We start from the raw sequence: 24,777 nt of genomic DNA on the forward strand, positions 1-24,777 counted from the left end.
AATAAATATCATACATTTTTCCCTAATTTACAGAAGACGCCTACTAAAATGTAATTCAGTGTAACAGTCTTGTTAGGCATTTAGGCATTTACAACACAAATCTATTTATTATGTATTAAAAGATGAATTATTTTCACCCTAAATACTAAGTAGTTGTAATTCTACATTTTTAAAATTGGCCACTATCCTAGAATTTTTTTCCTCATTTAAAACACAATTACATTTAATATGCTCCCTTATTCATTTATATATTTTAGTATGCACAAGTCAGAATAACTATTGTGTTACACTGAATGACAATGTAACATTAATTCAACCAAATTTTCACATTTTATTCTCTTCTTTTTGAAACCTTAAAAGTAGATACTTAACTTACATTTAATGCGCTTTCTTTGGACATAACATTACTTTTGTAAATTTAGTAAAATGTGGACATCTTAACGTCTTTGACCCATATATATATTACACAAGTAGTCGTGCGAGATAGCTGTATATCGGCCATATCACACCACAAATTTACGACAATTACATGACATTTATGCAAAGAGTCAGTATTTGCAGTGTTGGCCCTTCTTTTTCAGGACCTCTGCAATTGGACTGGGCATGCTCTCAATCAACTTCTGGGCCAAATCCTGACTGATAGCAACCCATTCTTTCATAATCACTCCTTGGAGTTTGTCACAATTAGTGGGTTTTTGTTTGTCCACCCGCCTCTTGAGGATTGACCACAAGTTCTCAATGGGATTAAGATCTGGGAGTTACCAGGCCATGGACCCAAAATTTCAACGTTTTGGTCCCCGAGCCACTTAGTTATCACTTTTGCCTTATGGCACGGTGCTCCATCGTGCTGGAAAATGCATTGTTCTTCACCAAACTGTTGTTGGATTGTTGGAAGAAGTTGCTGTTGGAGGGTGTTTTGATACCATTCTTTATTCATGGCTGTGTTTTTGGGCAAAATTGTGAGTGAGCCCACTCCCTTGGATGAGAAGAACCCCACACATGAATGGTCTCAGGATGCTTTACTGTTGGCATGACACAGGACTGATGGTAGCGCTCAACTTTTCTTCTCCGGACAAGCCTTTTTCCAGATGCCCCAAACAATCGGAAAGAGGCTTCATTGGAGAATATGACTTTGCCCCAGTCCTCAGCAGTCCATTCGCCATACTTTTTGCAGAAGATCAATCTGTCCCTGATGTTTTTTTTTTTTTTTGGAGAGAAGTGGCTTCTTTGCTGCCCTTCTTGACACCAGGCCATCTTCCAAAAGTCTTGGCCTCACTGTGCGTGCAGATGCGCTCACACCTGCCTGCTGCCATTCCTGAGCAAGCTCTGCACTGGTGGCACTCCGATCCCGCAGCTGAATCCTCTTTAGGAGACCATCCTGGCGCTTGCTGGACTTTCTTGGACGCCCTAAAGCCTTCTTAACAAGAATTGAACCTCTTTCCTTGAAGTTCTTGATGATCCTATAAATTGTTGATTTAAGTGCAATCCTAGTAGCCACAATATCCTTGCCTGTGAAGCCATTTTTATGCAACGCAATGATGGCTGCATGCGTTTCTTTGCAGGTCACCATGGTTAACAATGGAAGAACAATGACTTCAAGCATCACCCTCCTTTTAACATGTCAAGTCTGCCATTCTAACCCAATCAGCCTGACATAATGATCTCCAGCCTTGTGCTGGTCAACATTCTCATCTGAGTTAACAAGACGATTACTGAAATGATCTCAGCAGGTCCTTTAATGACAGCAATGAAATGCAGTGGAAAGTTTTTTTCGGGATTAAGTTAATTTTCATAGCAAAGAAGGACTATGCAATTCATTTGATCACTCTTCATAACATTCTGGAGTATATGCAAATTGCGATTATAAAAACTTAAGCAGCAACTTTTCCAATTTCCAATATTTATGTAATTCTCAAAACTTTTGTATACAATTTAACTTTAAAAAAAAAGGCAAAAATACAAGAAAAATATTCTGTATTTTTGGTTCATAACGTCTGATATTATATATTTCATAAGTTGCCTCTGCATATTAAATTAGCCAATAAAAAAAATAATGGTTCCAGTTAGAACCAGTTTTGCATCCTGCTTCGACAGGATAACATTTTTAAGTTATTAAAACCTTTGTTTTTTACAGTGTACACCACCTGTACAATCTATAGAACTAACAGATCTTCTCTTTGTCTTGCAGAAACACGATGGGCAGTTCACAGTCATTCAGCTGGTGGGGATGATGCGTGGAATCGCTTCAGGAATGAAGTATCTGTCTGACATGAGCTACGTTCACCGTGACCTGGCGGCACGCAACATCCTGGTGAACAGCAACCTGGTGTGCAAAGTGTCCGACTTCGGCCTGTCCAGAGTGCTGGAGGACGACCCTGAAGCTGCATACACCACACGGGTAAAGCACCTTTCTCCCCCATCAAGGTTTTATTAGATCCTGGAGTGAGTCGTCATCAATTTTACAAAAACAGGGAATGAAGGCAATACTAAACGGATAAAAAATTAATGTTGTTTTTTGTTTTGTAACAACTTGTTTGGAGTATAAATTTATAAGTGGGAGTCCCACTTCAGTTGTTTATTTAATGTTTTTTCAGAGCTAACTTTCATCGCTTTTGTTGCTAATGTGGTAAATCATTCTGTGAGGGACAATGACTGAAATGTCTCTGATCTCCTTGAAAATGTCTCTCATGTCTTTTGAAAGTGTTTGATTGTGTGAAAGAACTTTACCGAGGCACTAAGACAGAGGAGGGATGTTTGAGAAGCGAGTTGGCTTTCTCAGGGGTCAGTTTCTCTGTCAACACCGCATGTATTAATTACAGCCGTTTCTGACAGGACAACCGCCTCCAAACCCCCTACACTCGTTCCTCTCTCTCCTTCTCAGCTCGGTAATTGGTGAGCACCCTGCGGATGCGAATGAAGGCCAAGGGCAAGAAAGGGGCATGTGTGTGTGCGTGTAGCCGTCGGTGTCCACTCGGGTGGACAAAGCATAAACTCAGCAGGCGAATCTGTTGTCACATGCAAACTGGGGAGGAAAGTGCTCGTACAACCCTGAACAGACCCCCGCAGATTGCCTTTTGATGTTCGTGTGTGCGCATCTGAGGCAAAATGTGTGTTTCGCACAGGGAGGAACTCTTAAAATATAAGTGGCTCTGACATTCAGCGCCCCGTGCCCCGTTGCTTCAAGTGCTGAAATCATGAAGAGACAAAACCCTCCAGGCCACGCGAGGCAGCCGTTTATGTGCCGTGACTTTATATAATTAAAAAATTGTAAAGATCGCTTTTTGAAATTCTCTTTAAATGATTTTACCCCATGGGCCCCCTCTGCCGTTCTTTGGCACTCTCGTCACGTATGTCTATACAGAGTACAGCCGGTTTGTCTTTTGTTTGACTTTGACTGTAGAGATTAACTACAAACCACTGCAGCTATTTAAAAAGACATTTAGGGAAATACAGACCCTGCCATAGTGCTGGAAAAGGAAAGGGCAAATGTTGTCTTTATTCTGCTGTTTGTTTATGTGTGTTTTTTCAGAAAATCAGCTCAATTGAAACAGACTTTTCACACTCTCATCAATTTTATTAGTCTACTAACAATGTCCAGCAGTGGAGAATTCTGTTTGTTTTTTGTTTTGTTTGTTTTTTTATTCATGGAAACTGCACCACAATGTAATTTCCTCCACATCTCGGATTATATATTTATGTTTAATAGCATTTTGTGGTGAATTACAATGATGGAAAGTACATTTTAACATTTTTAGATGTGCGTGTGTGTGTGTGTGTGTGTGTGTTTGTCTTAAATCCAGATAATTAAACTAAAGACAACCATTCAAAAGTTTGGGATTGATACGTTTTTTTAATTTTTTTGAGATACAATAAATTTATTAAAATGTATTCTGTCTTTGCTGAATAAATATTAATTTCTTCCAAAAGAAGAAAATTAAATTTACTGACCCCAAACTTTTAATTTTCACACTGCATAATTTCACAAGTTACAGCTTGAATGGAAAAATGCAAAATGTTTTCTTTATGTCATGCATTTTATATTTCATCTCAAGCTCTTCACTGACTGTATTATCTATTTAGTAATCAAGTACACTATTTTTTTTTTAGAAAACTTGTTAAAAATGATGCCACAAAAATGTCATTAAAAGTATTGAAAATGCTAGATTATTATTATTTTATTTAGTTATATTTTATTTTATTTTATTTTTGCACATAATATTATTGATATTGATTTTAACTCTTTGTTTAAATGATCATAATTTTAACTGGTAATAATTATTATTATTATTATTATTATTTAAATAATTAATTAATTCATTTTTGTACATAATAAATAATAGGATGGTTTGATTTTAACTCTTTGTTTAGATGATCATAGTTTTAACTGGTAATAATTATTTTTATATTTTATTTTTTAAATGTATGTATTAATTAATTAATTAATTAATTAATTTTTTTTTCACATAATAAATTATAGAATTGTTTGATTTTATTTAACTCTTTGTTTAGATGATCATAGTTTTAACTGTTAATTTTTTTATTACTTAATTTTATTTAATTTTGTTTTATTTTATTTTTTCACATAATGAATAATAGAATGGTTTGCTTTTATTTAACTTTGTTTAGATGATCATAGTTTTAACTGGTAATAATTATTTTTATTTATTTTTTATTAATTAATTATTTTATTTTGTTTTGTTTTATTTTTGCACATAATAATTATTTTTATTTTTAATTAATTCATTAATTTAATTAATTTTGTTTTATTTTATTTTGCACATAATACATATTAAAATGGTTTGATTTTATTTAACTTTGTTTTGATGGTCATCGTTTTACCTGGTAATTTTTTTTTTCATTAATTAATGATTTTCATTAATTTATTTTATTTTTGCACATAATAAATAATAGAATGGTTTACTTTTATTGAACTTTGTTTAGATGATCAAAGTTTTAACTAGTAATAATTATTTTTTATATTTTTAATTAATTAATTCATTTTATTTAGTTAAATGTTTTTTGCACATAATAATTATTAAAAAAAATTAATTAATTCATAAATTGTATTTATTTATTTATTTGCACATTATAAAAATTGGATTTGTTTGATTATACATATATACATATGTATAAATTATTTTTTTTTATTTATTTATTTTTTTTACACATAATAAATAATACAATGGTTTGATTTCATTTAACTCAGTTAATTATAATAATTATACCAGGTAAAAATTTCATATTTTATGATGGATTTTCAGTCCACAAAATCTGAGTTTGTGACGAGGGTAAAACAATAAAATTTTCAAAAGGTTTTGAAAGTTGACCATGTACTGTAAAAAAACGGAAATAATTAAAAAATACGAATAATAAAAAATAAAAAAAATGAAGCAGCCCCTATGACATGAAAGTGCCTGAAGTAAAAAAAAAAAAAAAACACCCTCTTTTTTGTCTTATTCAGGGCGGAAAGATTCCCATTCGATGGACAGCCCCTGAGGCTATAGCGTACAGGAAGTTCACCTCAGCGAGTGACGTTTGGAGTTACGGCATCGTCATGTGGGAGGTGATCTCATATGGAGAGCGGCCTTACTGGGAGATGTCTAATCAAGACGTAAGTGTCCTTGAGAAACTGGAAATACACATGTTCTCATGTGTATTGTTTAAATTGAAATCTGCTCCACTAATATCTAATATCTCCACTAATAACATTTCCACTCAAGCCCCTCGGGGGGTTGCAGAGTCTCCGAGCAGTGTGTCCTTGCAAACGTTCAGAGAGTAACATCTTCCCGAGGTGATATCTGTATAGAAACCGCTCGAATGACAATGGTTTTTAGGAGCCTCATAAACGAGAGCTGTCCAGCTGCTCCCGTATTTAATACAAGCCAGTTAAACACACTTCATCCCTCATCGCTGTATTATGCTAACGTGTTCTGACTTCTCCCTTTATTACCATCAGAGGAAATGTCAAAGAAATCTTGAAGACCTTCAGGGCACCGCAGATAATGATTTAGATCTTCGGCGCTCATTCTAAAACCAAGAAATGAATGTTAGAATGTTTCCTGTCTGAAAGAAAAAGCTCCTTTGATTTAAGAACAGGAAGTGGCAGAGAACAGGAGCAATGAGTTATAGTCAAATAGAAGATGTTTTAAACCATTGAGTTGAGTTATAGTCTGGTGTATTAAAAGTGATGTTACTTGTATGAATATACCAAAGTAACATAATAACATACCAAGAGCTTAATATTAGGATATCAAACAATTAACACTCTCTTTAAATGATAACAAATCATAACAAAAGGATAAAAAAGACAAACTATACATCAATGGAAGGCTTATTTAGCTTTCAAGTGATGTATTAATCTCCATCTTAAAAAATGTACTCTTATGTCTGATTTTGTGGGCCAGGGTGATACATATGTTCTTAAATATACAGTTGCTTTGTGTATTGTATTATGCAGTATGTTGATGCTTGCATGTGTGTGTCTTCCAGGTGATTAAAGCTATAGATGAGGGTTACAGGCTGCCCGCTCCGATGGACTGTCCCGTCGTCCTCCACCAGCTTATGTTGGACTGCTGGGAGAAAAGCAGAAGCGAACGGCCCAAATTTGGGCAGATCGTCAACACTCTTGACAAACTGATCCGCAACCCCAACAGCCTGAAAGAGCTCGCCAACAGCTCAGTCTGGTGAGGAACTCGTATGAACCCTCACTTCATTCAAATTCAGCTGATGTTTGTGCAAATGACAAGGTTTTTAACCCTGCATTAAGGACACTTTTTGACCCTGGATTAGGAAATGTTAACACCGCAATAAATCATGTTAAATCCTGTTACCTTTAAAAAAAAAAAATCTAAACATCCTTGAAACACGATAAATTAAAGATAAGGTAATATACACTACGTTCATTTTTTTTTTTTTTTTAAGAAATAAATACTTTTGTTCAGCAAGAATGTATTAAATTGATCAAAAGTGACAGTACAACTTATTTTTTTAATTTTTTTAAAAGAAATTAATACTTTTGTTGTTAAATAAGGATACATTAAATTGATCAAAAGTGACAGTACAATTTTATTTTATTTATTTTTTTTTTTTTTAATAAATAAATACTTTTGTTCAGCAAGGATGTACTAAACTGATCAAAAGTGACAGTAAAGACATTTATAATGTCTTTTTCTATTTCTATTTTAGACAAATGCTGTACTTTTGAACCTACTGTTCTGAGAAAATGTATCATGGTTTCAACAAAAATATTAAGCAGTACTGTTTTCTATATTAATACATTTCTTGAGCAGGAAATCTGCATATTTGAATGATTTCTGAAGGATCATGTGACACTAAATACTGGAGTAATGGCTGCTGAAAATTCAGCTCAGAGAAATAACATTTTAAAATATAAGAGTTATTTTAAATTATAATAATGTTTCACAATATTACGGTTTTGATCAAAAAATGCAACCATGGTGAGAAAAAAAAACTACAGACCCTAAACTTTTAAAAAGTAGAGATAAATTGAAAATAATTTAATATACATTTACTATGAAAGAAAAAAATACATAAAATACAGTTGAAGTCAAACGTTTACATGAGACTTGCAGAATCTGCAAAATATTCATTATTTTACCAAAATAAGAGGGATCATACAAAATGCTTGTTGTTTTTTTATTTAGAAAAGCTTGAACAAGACATTTCACATAAAATATGTTTACATATAGTCCACAAGACAAAATAATAGTTAAATTTATAAAAACGACCCTGTTCAAAAGTTTACATACACTTGATTCTTAATCAGTGTTGGGGTTAGTTACTCAAAAAAGTAATATATTACATATTACATATTACTCTCAAAAATAGTAATGCCTTACTTTACTTTATTACTCCCTGGAGAAAGTAACTAGTTATATTACTAGTTATATTACTAGTTACATTTTTTTTTCTTACACAAAAAACTGTTATTCTTAACAAAAAAGCATGACTACTGCGTGCATCCGTGCATACACGATCTCATAAAGCTCTTATAACACAATGGAAATTATGCACAATTAATCTTTCATAAAGGTCTACGTGTGTTGTGATTCGTAAGCACGCAATATTCAGCACTGTTCAAAACTTTTGAGCAGTGAGTGAATTATATCTTTAACACCATTGATTGGAGATGCGTTCCAAAAATCAACAGATGGCTGCATGCTCATGCTGCAAACAAGTTTTAAATCGAAACTGCCTATTCTTGCTCTTACTAATCATATATGTTGTTCTTGCTGCTTTTGTGCAATAGATGAATAACATTTTTTTTATTTATTTTTAGATATTTTATGTTTAGATATTTCTATATTGCGGGAGTCCCGCGAATCATTTTATTTTCCCGCATCCCGCACACACACACACACACACACACACACACTGGTCTCTACCCGCCCGCACCAGCACACGCACTTGTCCATCAAGTTTTGTCCCGCGCCGAACTCTGTTGCGTTGGGTCCCGCGGGTTTGCAGGTCTCTATTTGCAAGTGCCGCTCTGCTGCTGGCTGCCGGGTGTCGACCAATCGGTGATGGTAATTTAATGATACCTCGTGCCAAACCCAGACCAATCTCTGTTCCATTCGCGCCCCCCTCCCCTTCCCTTCTGTTCTCTGTGTTGTCGTGTGCCTTGTGTGTGATGAAGGTGCTACTGGCAAATGTACTTTGTTACTTTGTAACGCGTTACACCCAACACTGTTCTTAATATTGTTTTTTTTTTTGTTTTTTTGTGACAGTTGATAGAGTCCTTTGTCCTGAACAGTTTAACTGCCTGCTGTTCTTCAGAAAAATCCGTTAGGTCCCACAATTTATTTGGTTTTTCTGCATTTTTGTGTATTTGAACCCTTTCCAACAAGGGGACAACTGAGGGACTCATATGCAACTATTACAGAAGGTTCAAATGCTCACTGATGCTTCTGAAGTAAAAACAATGCATTAAGAGCCAGGGGGTGAAAACTTTTGAACAACGAAGATGGGTAAATTATTCTTATTTTGCCTAAAATTTTTTTTTTTTTTTCACTATGTAATGTGATGTATGTAGTATGTAAACTTTAGATTGTATTAAGGCTCATTTTTTGGCCATTTATTCTTTTTTTAAATCTAAACTTCGCTATATGTTGTTAGATATATTCTGAAAAGTACCAATGGAATAAAAACAAATTATTATTTAAATTTATTCAAGTGTCTGAGGGAGGTTATGTTGAATAATGATGGCAAACATGCTGAATTGTTGAAAAGACACCACAAACCGGTCACATGCTCTTTGCTAAATATGCAAATTTTAAAACTACCCCAAGGGTTTCCTCATGTTCATTGTGTACAAATAGTATGATGAATGTAAAACATGGATCAAGATAACCCAGGATTATGTTAACTCAAGGTTAACAATTTAAAGTGTGAAAAGCCTGATGAAGTGATGGAAACATGAAACACAGAGACAGGATTGTCTCTTTTAAAGTGATGTACAGATAAAACATTTAAAAACCACTAAAACAAATCCCTAACAGCTCAAATAAATCCAGAGAAAATCCAATCCAGCTTTTCTGTGTCTGCCCCATGAACTCTCAAATCTTTCGTTTTATGTGAAACAACAAGCAGATAAACTCCATATTGTCTAATATAACCAAACCTAGTGTCACTGATCCTTTTCCAGCAGACATTCATCTTGCAGCTTTGTAAAAAGACATAGTCGTATAGATAGCCTGAACTCCCATTGTAAAAGATGACATGAGACATAGCGCAGACTCTCCCTCCACCTGCGCTTTATCGGGAGCGCTGGAGACGGAGAGGCAGAGTTCACATTACAGCCGTAAAGCCAGTGACTCAGAGCCCTTCGTGAGATATACGCTTCCTCAAGCCCATCACAGTCTCTCTGATTACAGCCCAACCTGCCAGTCATTTTATCCCTCCGTGTCCAAAGAGGACAAAGAAGAACGAGGGCGTTAAATACATCCCCGGTCTGAGATTGAATTGACCCCCGGTTTTCACTCAGACGCTGCTGTCACTCAGCAGTGTGAACCTAACCCATCTGTCATGAAGAACGGAAAGGCAACACAATAGGTTTTAACCTCAACTGCAGCTCCTGAACTTTTATCCTCTCCTCTCTACCGACTCCGAAGAAACTGCTGTGTAAATTCTTGGATCAGCTTGCTTAGTTGGTTCGGAAAAAATTGCTATCATTAAACTATCATAAAGTAAGAGACAAGTGACAGTTTGATTAGATATTTCTTAACTGTGGGCCTGCAGCTGAAGCTTTAATACTATACTGTATCGTGCAACTCTAGATGCGATTTATAATGCAAGACCGGTTTCCAGCTTTCTTCTCAATGCTTTAGCAATGAACCAAACCGCAATTGATACAAATTTAATTTCCTTTCCAGGGAAGACCCCACCACCCCAGAGTTCAGTGTGAGTACGGTGGATGAATGGCTGGACGCCATCAATATGGGCCAGTACAAAGACAACTTCGCCAGCGCAGGCTACGTTTCTCTAGATTCCATACTGTACATCAGCATGTGGTAAGTTTGCGTACCCATACTCTAAACTAAGTCTAAGTGTGAGACCAAGTGTAGTGTATAAACACTTTTGGCAAGTAGGCAGTTTTTATTTTATTATATTTTATTTTGACAATTAGGCAGGCAGTTTCTTATTTTATTTCATTTTAGTAAAGAGTTTATTACTTTTATTTTACTTTTATCAAGCAGGTAGTTTTTATTTTATTTTATTATTTTACTTTTAGCAAGTAGGCAGGCAGTCCCAAATTATTTTATTTTATTAATTTATTTTTCATAAAAAATGTAGAATGTTTATTTTTATTATGCTTTTATTTCTATTTCAAATGAATGCAGCTCTTGTTATTTATTTATTTTTTTGTAAAGATTTTATTATTTTACTTTAAGCAAGTAGGCAGTTTTTATTTTATTTTATCTTTTTTGTAAAGAATGTATTACTTTTATGTTTATTCTTTGATTTCTATTTGCTGTTCTTTTTTTTCTTTTTTACTTTTGGCAAGTAGGCAGTAATTTCACTGTTTTGTTTTAGTGAAGAGTTTATAACTTTTATTTTACTTATATTTACTTATATATTTTATTTTATTTATTTATTTATTTATATATATTTTGGCAAGTAGGCAGGCAGTTCCCTATTTTATTTTAGTAAAGAGTTTATTACTTCTATTGACTTTTATTAAGTAGGCAGTTTTTATTTATAATTGTTATTTAATTATAATTTTATTATTATTTTATTTTGGCAAGTAGGCAGGCAGTTACCAATTTTATTTTATTTTATTATTTATTTTTGTAAAGAATGTATTACTTTTATTTTTATTATTCTTTTATTTCTATTTCAAATAGAAAATACTGTTTTATTTTTTTTTTTTTTATTTCATTTCATTTTGACAAATAGGCAGGCAGTCCCCTTTTATTTTATTTTATTTTTGTAAAGAATTTATTTTACTTTTAGCAAGTAGGCAGGTTTTATTTTATTTTATTTTTTGTAAAGAATGTATTACTTTTATTTAAATTATACTTTGACTTCTATTTAAAAAAAATGAAGTTATTTTTATTTTATTTTATTTTATTTTATTTTGGCAAATAGGCAGGCAGTCCCGTTTTATTTTATTTTTGTAAAGAACTTAGTACTTATATAATTTAAATATTCTTTGACTACTATTTCAAATAAATGCTGTTAATTTTATTTTATTTTAGCAAGTAGCCAGGCAGTCTCCTATTTTATTTAATTAATTTTTTTATTGTAAAGAATTTATTAGTTTTATTTTACTTTTATCAAGTAGGCAGTTTTTTTATTTCATTTTATGTAATATTATTATTTAGTATTTTTATGTAATTCTGTTTAGCTCCACCAACAAAGAAATCTTGTTCGTTCTGAAATCATGCTCCACATTGCAGTACATTAAACATCAAACATCAGTAAGACCAAAACTTAGGAACATGATATGAGACGTCAAAGAAATTATACTACGGTTTTTTATTTTTTCATTTTTGATTCTATAACCAAACTGTATCCAGTATTACACGATTTCCTGAAACTATCCCTATCCCTCCTTCCTCAGTGAGTTAAGCAAGATGGGCGTGACTTTGGTCGGGCACCAAAAGAAGATCCTCTCGGCCGTCCAGAGTTCGCACGCACAGGGGACTCACGTGCAAGTATAACAAGCCTTCTCCACCGCCTGAGAGCGTACAGACTGACAGAGTTACCCACTGCTCCCACCACAGTCCCTATCAGCAGCTTCACCATACAGATCCTACCCTGGATGTTTCCGCATACGACCCTTTTGTCAGCACTCTGGCTTCCGTCCATGCACGTCCGAGCTTCCTACAGGCAAAGGGACACGCCGAGACCGCTCTACAACCGCTTGACAAGGCCACGGCAAATCAGATATGAAGTATGGTTATTAAAAGAGGAACAATAATACAATTCACAACTTGTGTTTCAGTTTCAACATGTATTTCATATGTGACGTTTTGCATACCAGAGGTCGGACTGTTATTCTTAGGAGGGTTGTTTTTTTTGTTGTTGTTGTTGTTCTCATATCCGTGTTTGGAATATCAGCATCACATATAAGCCACAGTCAATTATCAGATGTTTATAGTATATTTATTTTGTCATAATTGAGGCAGCGTGTGAGCACCGATGGATTCGTGTCGCAGGATTCGGATGAAAAGGCGACAGAGGTTTGCGTTCCACCAGCAAAGTTGGCCGGAAACATCTGTGATGACAAAGACGACGTACACAGGATGACAAGATAAGCTGAGAAACGGTGCAAACACACTTCCAGATGTCTTAAATAAAATCGAAATGTTATTTCTGTCCACAAGGTTGGTGCACATCAGATCCAGCAAAGACGACTTGGGAAGGTCATTTTCATCACGATGAAGTGCGCATGCGCTCTTGTGCACCATCGTCTTTATGTTTACACTCGTAGTGCGTGACGACTATTGTACTATAGTGTATAAAATGTACAGTGTTGATTTAAAAAAAAAGAAGACAAAAGCGAAAAAACAGACGAGAAACTAGAATGTTTGTAATGATGTACTTTTATTTAGTATGAAGAGGAGGAAGCGGCCGTGTGGCGGCGTTTATCACCGTCGTTTGCCGATGTGCGATAATAACTCATCTCTGGAATGTAGCATGGATCCTAAGCTTCATCTTTCAATTGACAGGTTACAGTGACTGCAGTTTTTTCACTCAAGTGGTGCCCTTAGCTGCTTGACTTTAGATGCCTTATTAACTGTGCAGTTCTCTCTCTTTTTTCTCGTCCTCCCCTTAGAAATGATATCATGAAGTATAATGTATATAGTATTTATCATTGCGTCATTGAGAAGCTGGAGCTCGATGTTAAAGCCAGGCTCGACGTGTTTACCGTTGTTTTAGTCTGCTGTTTGTGGAAACGCGTATAGGGACGGAGAGGTTTTCACGACTCTATTGGGCCGAACTAAATTCCTCAAGCTAACTTTACCGAGACTGATTTGCTGCACTGTATATTTTTGTACTAGTGAGGTTGTTCTGTAAAGTAGAAGTCTACCTGTTTTATTTAAATATATATGAGACATAAATACAGGAACGGATGGAAATGAGAGATAATCATACTTCAGATCGTGATTCCCTGACGTCATTTCACTTTTTGATTCCTTTTATGTCATTGTTTGTTTCGATGCTTCAGCACAACACTGTAGCTCATCGCAAGACTTGCTCGGAATCTCTAGGGGGTTTTCTTCCACATTTCCTGCGCTGCTTTTGTGGGAAAGTCTGCGGGATTTTGTTGAAAGGATTTGAATATGATTAAATATCTTTATTCAAAACTAATTTAAAGGATAAGTTCAGATGTTCATGTCTTTCTTTCTTCAGTCGAAAAGAAATTAAGGTCCATATACACAATAAAGGTGCTTCACGATGCCATAGAAGAACCGTTTTTGTCTAAAAGGGTCCATAAAGACCTTTAACATCTGGAGAACCTTTCTGTTTCACAAAAGGTTCTTTTGTGGCGAAAGAAGGTTCTTCAGATTATAAAAAGGTAAGAAGTGATTGGTTCTTTAAAGAACCTTTGACTAAATGGTTCTTCTATGGCATCGCTTTGAAGAACCTTTTAAAGCACTTTTATTTTAAAGAGTGTAGTGGACTTCAGTGGTGGCCAAGGGGTTGAAGGTTCAAATTGCTGTTTTAATGCAGCTTCAAAGGGTTCTACACGATCCCAGCCTAGGAATAAGGGTCTTATCTAGTGAAGTGAGTATTGCAGGTTTTTGGAAATGTAAGCTGTTCTTGCAGCTCACTGTTTTAAATTAAATGATTTGGCTTTGGTTGTTTATATGTTAATGACATTAATTAGGAGTCGTTTACAGGGCAGAGAGCTGAAACCAAGGTTGCCAGGTTTTCACAACAAAACCCACCCAATTGCTATTCAAAACTAGCCTAAAAGTAGCCCAATCGCATTTCAAGGGGGGTCCCCTGGGAAAAATTGCGTTCCGAGGGGTAAAATACACATTTTTTGGCAGGGTTCCCCTGGTAAAATTAGCATTCCAGAAGCTAAATATTATGTTATTGGTGTCGCTTCAACCCACGGCAACAGTGTTAAAGTAGCCCAATTCTGCGGGAAAACAGCAGACTTGGCAACACTGGCTGAAACCATTCAGTTGAGCACAAGTTCAAGATAATTTGCGATTCATAGATTTCATGTCTGAAAGAGAGGCATATGTGCGTTTTCTGCACATGTATCAGTAGCTGCGTTTCCATTACAGATTTGCGCAAAACTTTAGCACTATTTTATAAATGTCGATTAAAAAGTATTGCGAAATTACGCTGTTTCCATTAACCAATGTTATGTGAATGAAATGTAATTTCTTCCTCTCGCGATAAGTCATGGCTATATTTAATCAAATTTGACCTATAAAAGCAGAAAAAAAAGTTTCCGTTGCTGTTTTGTGAGGGATTCTTTTTTCGAATTGCCTGAAAATTTCCATTAGACGTATTTTCAATTCGCAATTTCACATTTTTCGCAAATTGTTGTTGATGACTTTTTCACAGACGAAAATGAGATAACGAAACAAAAACTAGTTTTCAGTGACAAAAACTATGACTATTGACATTTTCGTCATCGAATAAGAATGAGACGAAAATGTTAGAGAGGGACAAATTGGGAAGAGATATATTTAGAACGACTTGTGGTTAAGAGGTTAGATGCGTACATTTGAACTGTATCATAGCATACATTTGCTGCACGTCTCATAAAACATTTAAAAATGACAATACCTGGGAGTAAGAGAAGATAAATTTGACGACGCTAAAGAGAACTCAATTCGGTCCGCTTTTCTAAATATAGACACCGAAGCAGCGCCTCTCACACAGCGCATGAGTATTCTTTTGCATCTCATGAAAAGATATGAATGTTATTTTTTTTAGAAAATGACCGATCGTTTTGCTAGATAAGACCTTTATTCTTCGACTGAGATCGTGTTGAGCCCTTTGAAGCTGCTTTGAAACTGCAATTTGGACCTTCAGCCCATTGGCTCCCATTGAAGTCCACTATATGGAGAAAAATCCTGAAATGTTTTCCTCAAAAACCTTAATTTCCTTTCAACAGAATAACAAAAGACATGAACATCCTGGATGACATAGGTGTGAGTTTAATTCCAGAAGTAAACTACACCTTTAAAATGCAATTACGAGTTAAAATAATAATAAATGTCTGGTTGGAGATTCCATGTGGGTTTAACTAAGCACACATAACCACAGTTCCTTTTGTCAATTTTTAAGGAAAATCCATCATCATCTGTTATTAGAGTATTAGAACTGGATTCTCTTCTTAAAAGGTGAAAATCCTAAAAATGACATCTCAAACCATGTTTGAAATGGTGACATTTAGTTCCCCTAATTAAAACGGCATAAAAAACATGCATTTATATATAAATATAAATCGTACTGATAAATGCAAGGATCATTACCAACTATTGCACTTTTCTTTAGTTTTTTTTCCCTCATGCATATTTTAACAAGAGAAAAAACACTTTCTCAAACAAGTGATTTTGCATTTAAATGAATTCATTTGTTCTGTCCTGAGATTGTTAATGAACCTTGTAGACTAAATCTGAGATTTCAATATAAAAATAACTGCAGAAGGCCAGAAATCCATCCATTTTATGCTAATTTTTCAATTCAAAATTAAATCCATTCAACTCTGTCTTGGGAGGCAATATGCTGAAATGGCATAATTGTCTGATGAAAATTGCATTGAAATAATAAAAACATAATGATGATGATGATAGTGATGATAATGGCTAAATTAATGACCGTTAATAAAACATAAGCTCCGGTTTTTACTACTGCTACATAAACTTTCCAGTTTTGCAAATACAGCTAAGTAAAGAATTCTATCTATATATCTGCTCACCAAATGAAGCAAAGCAGGTGGTTGTGACTAAACAGTGTTAGTGGCAGGATGTGGAATGTTGTTAATATGATAGAAGATGATAGATGAATCTTGCTTATAAATTGTCTATCGAGTTGTTGTCTTTTGTTCTGCCCCGGCTCTGTACATGTGTTTGGGCTGACCCTTTGTGAATGATCTCTGTTCTTTTGTAAGCTATGTGCCCATCTCTCCACACACTGCAGGTTTCTATGAGCTCGCAAAAAAGGGTGTACGCATTGAGATTCTTCATGTCGCTGTAATAAATGCTAATATTTTTAATTTCTCACCTGAAGCTTTGGCACCTCTTTTCCTTCTTCTCTAAATGCACTTACGGTTCATCATACACACACACACACTCGCATATAAATGGCAAGAAACACATGAAATTTAACATTTTGAAGTAGAAAAACTTGTGAATAATAGTGAATATGCAATTCACAATACCTGTTGTATTGCACTTTTAAAACACAATATAATTTTGTTCTCAACTGCAATTTTTTTCCTCATTAAAAAAAAGTTTTGTGAATATTAGAATTAAATTATGACCAAATTTTAGATTTCAGGATGCACTGGATGATATCAAATAAATACACTATCAGTCCAAAGATTTTTAATGTTTTTTTTTTTAAAGAAGTCTCTTCTGCTCACCAAGCCTGCATTTATTTGATCTAAGCAGTAATATTGTGAAATATTTTTACTATTTAAAAGAAATGCTTTCTATCTGAATATATTGTAAAATTGAATTTATTTCTGTGATCAAAGCCAAATTTTCAGCATCATTACTCTAGTCTTCAGTGTCACATGATCCTTCAGAAATCATTCTAATATGCTTTCTGTTCAAGAAACATTTATTATTATCATCATCATCAATATTTAAGCTTGTGTAACATTATACACTATACTATTCAAAAGCTTGGAGTCAGTGTATATACAGGTCCTTCTCAAAAAATTAGCATATTGTGATAAAGTTCATTATTTTCTGTAATGTACTGATAAACATTAGACTTTCATATATTTTAGATTCATTACACACAACTGAAGTAGTTCAAGCCTTTTATTGTTTTAATATTGATGATTTCGGCATACAGCTCATGAAAACCCAAAATTCCTATCTCAAAAAATTAGCATATCATGAAAAGGTTCTCTAAACGAGCTATTAACCTAATCATCTGAATCAAATAATTAACTCTAAACACCTGCAAAAGATTCCTGAGGCTTTTAAAAACTCCCAGCCTGGTTCATTACTCAAAACCGCAATCATGGGTAAGACTGCTGACCTGACTGCTGTCCAGAAGGCCATCATTGACACTCTCAAGCAAGAGGGTAAGACACAGAAAGAAATTTCTGAACGAATAGGCTGTTCCCAGAGTGCTGTATCAAGGCACCTCAGTGGGAAGTCTGTGGGAAGGAAAAAGTGTGGCGGAAACGCTGCACAACGAGAAGAGTTGACCGGACCCTGAGGAAGATTGTGGAGAAGGACCGATTCCAGACCTTGGGGGACCTGCGGAAGCAGTGGACTGAGTCTGGAGTAGAAACATCCAGAGCCACCGTGTACAGGCGCCAGGTCAAGCCACTTTTGAACCAGAAACAGCGGCAGAAGCGCCTGACCTGGGCTACAGAGAAGCAGCACTGGACTGTTGCTCAGTGGTCCAAAGTACTTTTTTCAGATGAAAGCAAATTTTGCATGTCAATCGGAAATCAAGGTGCCAGAGTCTGGAGGAAGACTGGGGAGAGGGAAATGCCAAAATGCCTGAAGTCCAGTGTCAAGTACCCACAGTCAGTGATGGTCTGGGGTGCCATGTCAGCTGCTGGTGTTGGTCCACTGTGTTTTATCAAGGGCAGGGTCAATGCAGCTAGCTATCAGGAGATTTTGGAGCACTTCATGCTTCCATCTGCTGAAAAGCTTTATGGAGATGAAGATTTCATTTTTCAGCACGACCTGGCACCTGCTCACAGTGCCAAAACCACTGGTAAATGGTTTACTGACCATGGTATTACTGTGCTCAATTGGCCTGCCAACTCTCCTGACCTGAACCCCATAGAGAATCTGTGGGATATTGTGAAGAGAAAGTTGAGAGACGCAAGACCCAAAACTCTGGATGAGCTTAAGGTCGCTATCGAAGCATCCTGGGCCTCCATAACACCTCAGCAGTGCCACAGGCTGATTGCCTCCATGCCACGCCGCATTGAAGCAGTCATTTCTGCAAAAGGATTCCAGACCAAGTATTGAGTGCATAACTGAACATAATTATTTGAAGGTTGACTTTTTTTGTATTAAAAACACTTTTCTTTTATTGGTCGGATGAAATGTGCTAATTTTTTGAGATAGGAATTTTGGGTTTTCATGAGCTGTATGCCAAAATCATCAATATTACAACAATAAAAGGCTTGAACTACTTCAGTTGTGTGTAATGAATCTAAAATATATGAAAGTCTAATGTTTATCAGTACATTACAGAAAATAATGAACTTTATCACAATATGCTAATTTTTTGAGAAGGACCTGTATATATAAAAAAACAATATTTTATTTAACAAAGATGCTTTAAACTGATCAAAAGTGATGATAAAAAACAATGTTTCATAAGATTTTTACATAAATGCTGTTCTTCTAAACTTTCTATTCATCAAAGAAACCTAAAAAAAAACTCTACTCGGCTGTTTTCAACAATAATTTGGTGTTTTGGTGTTTTTGAGAGGCAAATCAGAATATTAGAATGATTTCTGAAGGATCATGTGACTGGAGTAATGTTGCTGAAAATTCAGCTTTGAAATCATAGGAATAAATTCTATTTTAAAATATATTCAAAAAGAAAACATTTATTTTAAATAGTAAATATATTTCATAATTTTACTGTTTTTTCTGTACTTTGGATGAAATAAATGCAGGCTTGGTGAGCAAAAGAGACTTCTTTAAAAAACAACAAAAATCTTACTGTTCAAAAACTTTTGACTGCAAGTGTATATACAAATATTTGTAAAAAAAATTATGTGTGTGTGTGTGTGTGTATATATAAAGGTGGATATATATATACACATAATTTTTTTACAAAAATTTGTATATACACTGGTAAGATTTTTGTTGTTTTTTAGAGCCACTTAAATAAAAAAAAAAAAAAATATATATATATATATATATATATATATATATATATATATATATATATATATATCCACCTTTGTGTGCAAAATATTTTTTTTTAAGTGGCTCTAAGAACAACTGAACATAAAACATTCAGTAGTCTTCTAATGAGGCTATAACTGCAAAAAGTTTAGTTTTTTATTTATGACCACATTTGTATTAAGCAAAACAGGGCCTTTCTGACCTGCGCTCTGTGCCAGAGACGGATGTCATATTCTCCGGAGAGAGAGAACGGGTCAGAGAAGGTCAGCTTTTAAAAGCACTCCTGCCTCTCTTCTCACTCTATGTTATGGCCATTACAACCAATCCCCACTCTCTCTTTCTCTCCTTTGTCTTGCTGTGCATTATACAGCACACACACACAGACATCATATGGAACACATAGCCATTTTTCACCCATCATTAGTATGGCAGTCGGACAGATTTATGGGCAGCCTGTAGGGCCACAATAATACAATCAGCAGGCAAGACAGTACAGATGAACATTACGAACGGTTTTTCAAACAAATCATATTGCGTTACAGAAGTTCAAACAGTACACAAATCATCTGTAACATAGGGGATTCACCGCTTGTCAGAACAGGCCGCAGTGCTCCGGCTGAGAACAGAAATAATGATTATTGCATAGGCTTTTGTGTTCCCATTACACAGGAAAAATCACAAAGGTGGGATGATTTCTTGTTAAGAAGTAAAAAAAAAAAAAAAGGTTTATTTTGGATGTTATTGTGAGAGTGTGAAGTGCATGTGGGGCGATCATTCATGGCCATTTTTATAAGGGGCAGGGTTCAGTTTTCCAACGCTGCTGTCCGAAGCCTCCGGAGGTCTGAGTGGATCTATATCGCACCATCCCGGCTCAGGCTCCTGTGTTCTTTTAATGCCTTCTGCACTCACATTAAGAGACACCTAAGCCCCCATCTGACAGCATGACTGAGAGGGGTAATTAGACTAAACACCCTCGGGACTCGCTACCGCGTGCGTGTGTGTTACAGCGAGAGTGAGTAAAAGTGAATTTGTTCGCTTAGTGTGTTTCTACATTTGTTCAGAGTGAATCCGTGCACTGTACGAGTTTGCGCACACATCCCGACAACCCCATCCGTCATGTTTTGGCCTTTCGAACCTTCTTCGCCTCCCCGTATAACCTTTTCAAATTATGTCGATGTGTATTTCAAAATGAATCAATACGTCCTACTGTGGCCGATTGTTCACATCTGCTAATATATGGACTTGGGCCTAATTTGTGGTTTGGTAAAATGACACATTATCACGGGGTGATCCATCACGCCGTCCTAAATGACAGCCAGTCATCCTTTCTGCCCTGCTTACTGGTGTCATATGATTGCTTAATATGGTGAACATGACAAAGGGAGATTGAAGAGGATTCAATTCGGGTCACGTGACTGGATGGCGTGGCTGTCCGGGAAACGAATCCGTTCCCACTGTGCTCTCTTAGATGTGTTTAACTGGGAAGCTCTTACAGTTAAGGTTTGCATCTGCAAAATGTTGATTATTTTAGCAAAATAAGAGGGATCATACAAAATGCATGTTTTTGTTTATTTAGTATTGATCTGAACAAGATGTTTCATATAAAAGATGTTTACATATAGTCCACAAGAGAAAATAATTGTTGAATTTATAAAAAAAAAATGGCCCTGTTCTAAAGTTTACATCCCCTTGATTCTTAAATCTGTGTTGTTACTTGAATGATCCACAGCTGATTTTTTGTTTTGTGATAGTTTTTTGACAGATTTTTTTCTTTCCATCAACGACTGTATGATTTTAAGATCAATCTTTTCACACTGAGGACAACTGAGGGACTCATATGTAACTATTACAAAGGGTTCAAACGCTCACTGATGCTTCAGAAGGAAAACCCATACATGAAGAGCCAGGGGGTGAAAACTTTTGGAATTTGAAGATCAGGGTAAATTTAACTTACTTGGTCTGCAGGGAAACAACTATCTTCTGTAGCACCTAAAGGGCAGTACTAAATGAAAAAATATGATAAGTAGGCAAAATAAAAATAAAAATTACACATCTCCATTCTGTTCAAAAGTTTTCACCCCCAGGTCTTAAATGCAGTTTTTTTCATCTGGAGCATCAGTGAGTGTTTGAATCTTCTGTAATAGTTACATGTGAGTCCCTCAGTTGTCCTCAGTGTGAAAATATAGATCTCAAAATCATACAATCACTGTTGGAAAGGGTTCAAATACACACAAATGCTGGACAACCAAAGAATTTGTGAAGAACAGCAGGCAGTTTAACTGTTCAGGACAAACAAGGGACTCACGAAGAACTATCGCGAAACAAAAAAACACAGCTGTGGATCATTCAGGTAACAAGACAGAATCAAGGCGGTGTAAACTTTTGAACAGGATCATTTTTATAAATTCAACTATTATTTTCTCTTGTAGATATACGTCTTTTATGTGAAATGTCGTAGTTAGGTCAGTACTAAATAAACAATACCATGCAGTTTGTATGATCCCTCTTATTTTGCTAAAATAAGTTACATTTTGAAGATTCTGAATGGGGGGGGGGGGTGTAAACTTTTGACCTCAACTGTAATACAGTAAACTTGGACAGATGCAAATTCAAAGCCACTCCAATCCAATCTAAAAATGAAGTATAGTTAGATAAATGCGCAAATAAATCTGAATTACTTTACTTCTGGCTCAGTGGATGTTTTTTTAATTTGTCATGTAATCTTGGTTGATTAGCAATGACATTTAGCGTCAGCTCCCCGTGCGCCCGGCCTTTACTTTCGTTAAGGCGAAAACAAAACGTTCGGAGCACAACAAGTGCCATCCTCACATGACAATGAATAGCAAAAAGGTCACACACCGTAGCACTTTGATCAGTATTAAGTCCTGAAGGAAATCTAGCATGCTAGCTCAACCTAGACAGCTAAAATGTATGGCTACCAAATTTATGTCGGTTTATTTTTCCCTGTGTAAACCAAATCGCATTTGTTTCTCAGTGAGAAAACCCCCAGCTGGTTGTACTCACGTATTGAGATACTAGGGGAGCATGTGATTGCGGCGCAGTCCTCTGTGTTTAATATGATCCGGCTCCTCACTGAGCTATTGTTTGACTGTGGTAGAGGATGAGCCACAGGAAGTGTGGGAGAATTTCAGCTCACAAAGGGGATCTTCACGTTTAACTAGATTAGTCCGGCCGTCATCCTAATCCACTTCGGCAAAACACATCTATAGGGACGGCTTACTCACAAACAGCGCTGTCATGGCTGTTGTAGACATGTTCGGCGAGGGCCCTCTGAATGGTGTTTTTGAAGATTGTACAGTTTGACCATTGTAAGCAGCTTTATTGAAATTGAAAATCATCCACACTGAGACACAATGAATGGTTCAAGAATTTGCAGCTTCAATAGGGGCTTTCCTGGAGCTCCTGAACTATAAGCATTAAATTATTTTTCATATTACGCCCACAAAGTGACATCTTAGTCCTTGAATGGCAGTGTTGTCTAGTGGTTAATGATCTGCTGGGTAGGTTATCAAAAGGTTGTCAGTTTGTTGGTGGCTCTTTGAGTACTGCATATAGTTACACTTTGGAAATAATATGTAGTTTATAGAACAAAATGCTCCTAATACAATCCACTAAGATGTATATGCTGCAAGTGGCACAACAGTATATAGTATAATGGGGTGTTGGAGAGCCAAATCACTTGTCCACAGAAATAAAATAACAAATTAATTTAAAAATTAAACTAAAAAAAAAATTTAATTTAAGTAAAAAAAAATTTAATTAAATAAAAAAATTTATTAAAATAAAATATTAAAGAATGTAATAATAAAATTAAAAAATAATAAAATTAAAAATAATAAAAAGCTGTAACTTGAAATAAAGAGCTTGAAAGTCTAAAAAAAAAATACAAAAGTTGTCAATGTAGCTTATGAGAGTGCAACAGTAGAATGTTTCATTAATAAAATAAAATAATTAGAAATAAAATTAAGTTAAATTAAAATAAAAAAATGAAATTAAGTTAAAATAAAATAAATATAAATTATAGTAAATACAAATATAATTAAATTAAAATCTAAAATAAAAAAGCAATTCTAAATAAAATTAGGTTTAATTAAAAATAAAATTAAATAAAAAAAATAAAAATACATTGAAATAAAGAGCTTGAAACTTCAAAAAGTAGCTTAGGAGAGTGTAAATAAAATAAGAAATAAAATAAAATTAAGTTAAAATAAAATAATTAAAGTTAAATTAAAATAAATAATTAGGTTTAATTTTAAATGAAATGAAATTATTAAATTAAATAAAAAAATAATTAAGTAAAAAATAAAAATACTTTTAATTATAAAAAGCTGTAACTTAAAATAAAGAGCTTGAAACTCTGAAAAAAAAAAAATACAAAAGCTGTTAATTTCGCTTATGAGAATGCAACAGTAGAATGTTTCATTGATAAAATAATTAGAAATAAAATAAAATGAAAAATAAAATCAAGTTAAATTAAAAATAAAAAACTTACAAGCCAAGCGAAGAATATTGTTTCGCAAACAGTGAGCAAATGAAAAAAAAGAAAATTAAAAATTTAATTAAATTAAAAATTACTAAATTAAATTCCAAATAAAATAAATTAAATAAAAATAAAATTAAGTTAAACAAAAAATGTAAAATATAGTAATAAAATAAAATAAAATCTTATTAAATTAAATTAAAGCAAAAAAAAAAAACATGCAAGCCAAGCAAAGACTACTGTCTAACAAACTGAGAAAAAAAAAAAATACTTTTAATTATATGTAGCTTATGTAGCCTAATGTAGCCTAAAAGGTACTAATGAGAGTATCAATATTCAAAGCATCATCCTTTCACCTAAAACTACAGTCCCTTACATAATGTTGTTATGCAACAAAAATAATAATTCACTAAAGGAGCTGCTTAGTGATATGATGAACAAAATGATTACTGTAGCAGGAATACAACAAGGCTGTAAATGACCAATCAACATCCAGAACTTGGAACCATACATTGTATAACATCTAATCTCACTATTATTACATTTACATTAATGCATCTAGTAGACCGGTTTATCCAAAGCGACCTCCATAGAGAAACAGATTTAATGGACTCCACATATCCATCAGAATTTTTCATGCACGATCAGCTGTAGCGTTTGACAGTAGAGATGTTACTTCACAGACGGCGGATGTTAATTAGTGCCTGTTGGAACAGATGC

At 34.6% G+C, this 24,777-nt stretch overlaps 1 protein-coding gene across 1 annotated transcript in view; it reads left to right on the forward strand.

The window, feature by feature from the left end:
- epha4b (eph receptor A4b) overlaps positions 1–16,718 on the forward strand; it is a 171,638-nt gene extending 154,920 nt beyond the window's left edge. Inside the window, exons 13-17 of the mRNA XM_073849306.1 lie at positions 2,189–2,398; positions 5,462–5,611; positions 6,490–6,683; positions 10,392–10,529; positions 12,083–16,718. Of these exons, the coding sequence (XP_073705407.1) occupies positions 2,189–2,398; positions 5,462–5,611; positions 6,490–6,683; positions 10,392–10,529; positions 12,083–12,182 (792 nt within the window). The 3' untranslated portion in view covers positions 12,183–16,718. The remainder of the gene's footprint in view (positions 1–2,188; positions 2,399–5,461; positions 5,612–6,489; positions 6,684–10,391; positions 10,530–12,082) is intronic.
- The last annotated feature ends 8,059 nt before the right edge of the window (positions 16,719–24,777 follow it).

This window comes from Garra rufa, chromosome 10 (assembly GCF_049309525.1).
Source record: "Garra rufa chromosome 10, GarRuf1.0, whole genome shotgun sequence".
Classification (NCBI taxonomy): Eukaryota; Metazoa; Chordata; class Actinopteri; order Cypriniformes; family Cyprinidae; genus Garra; species Garra rufa.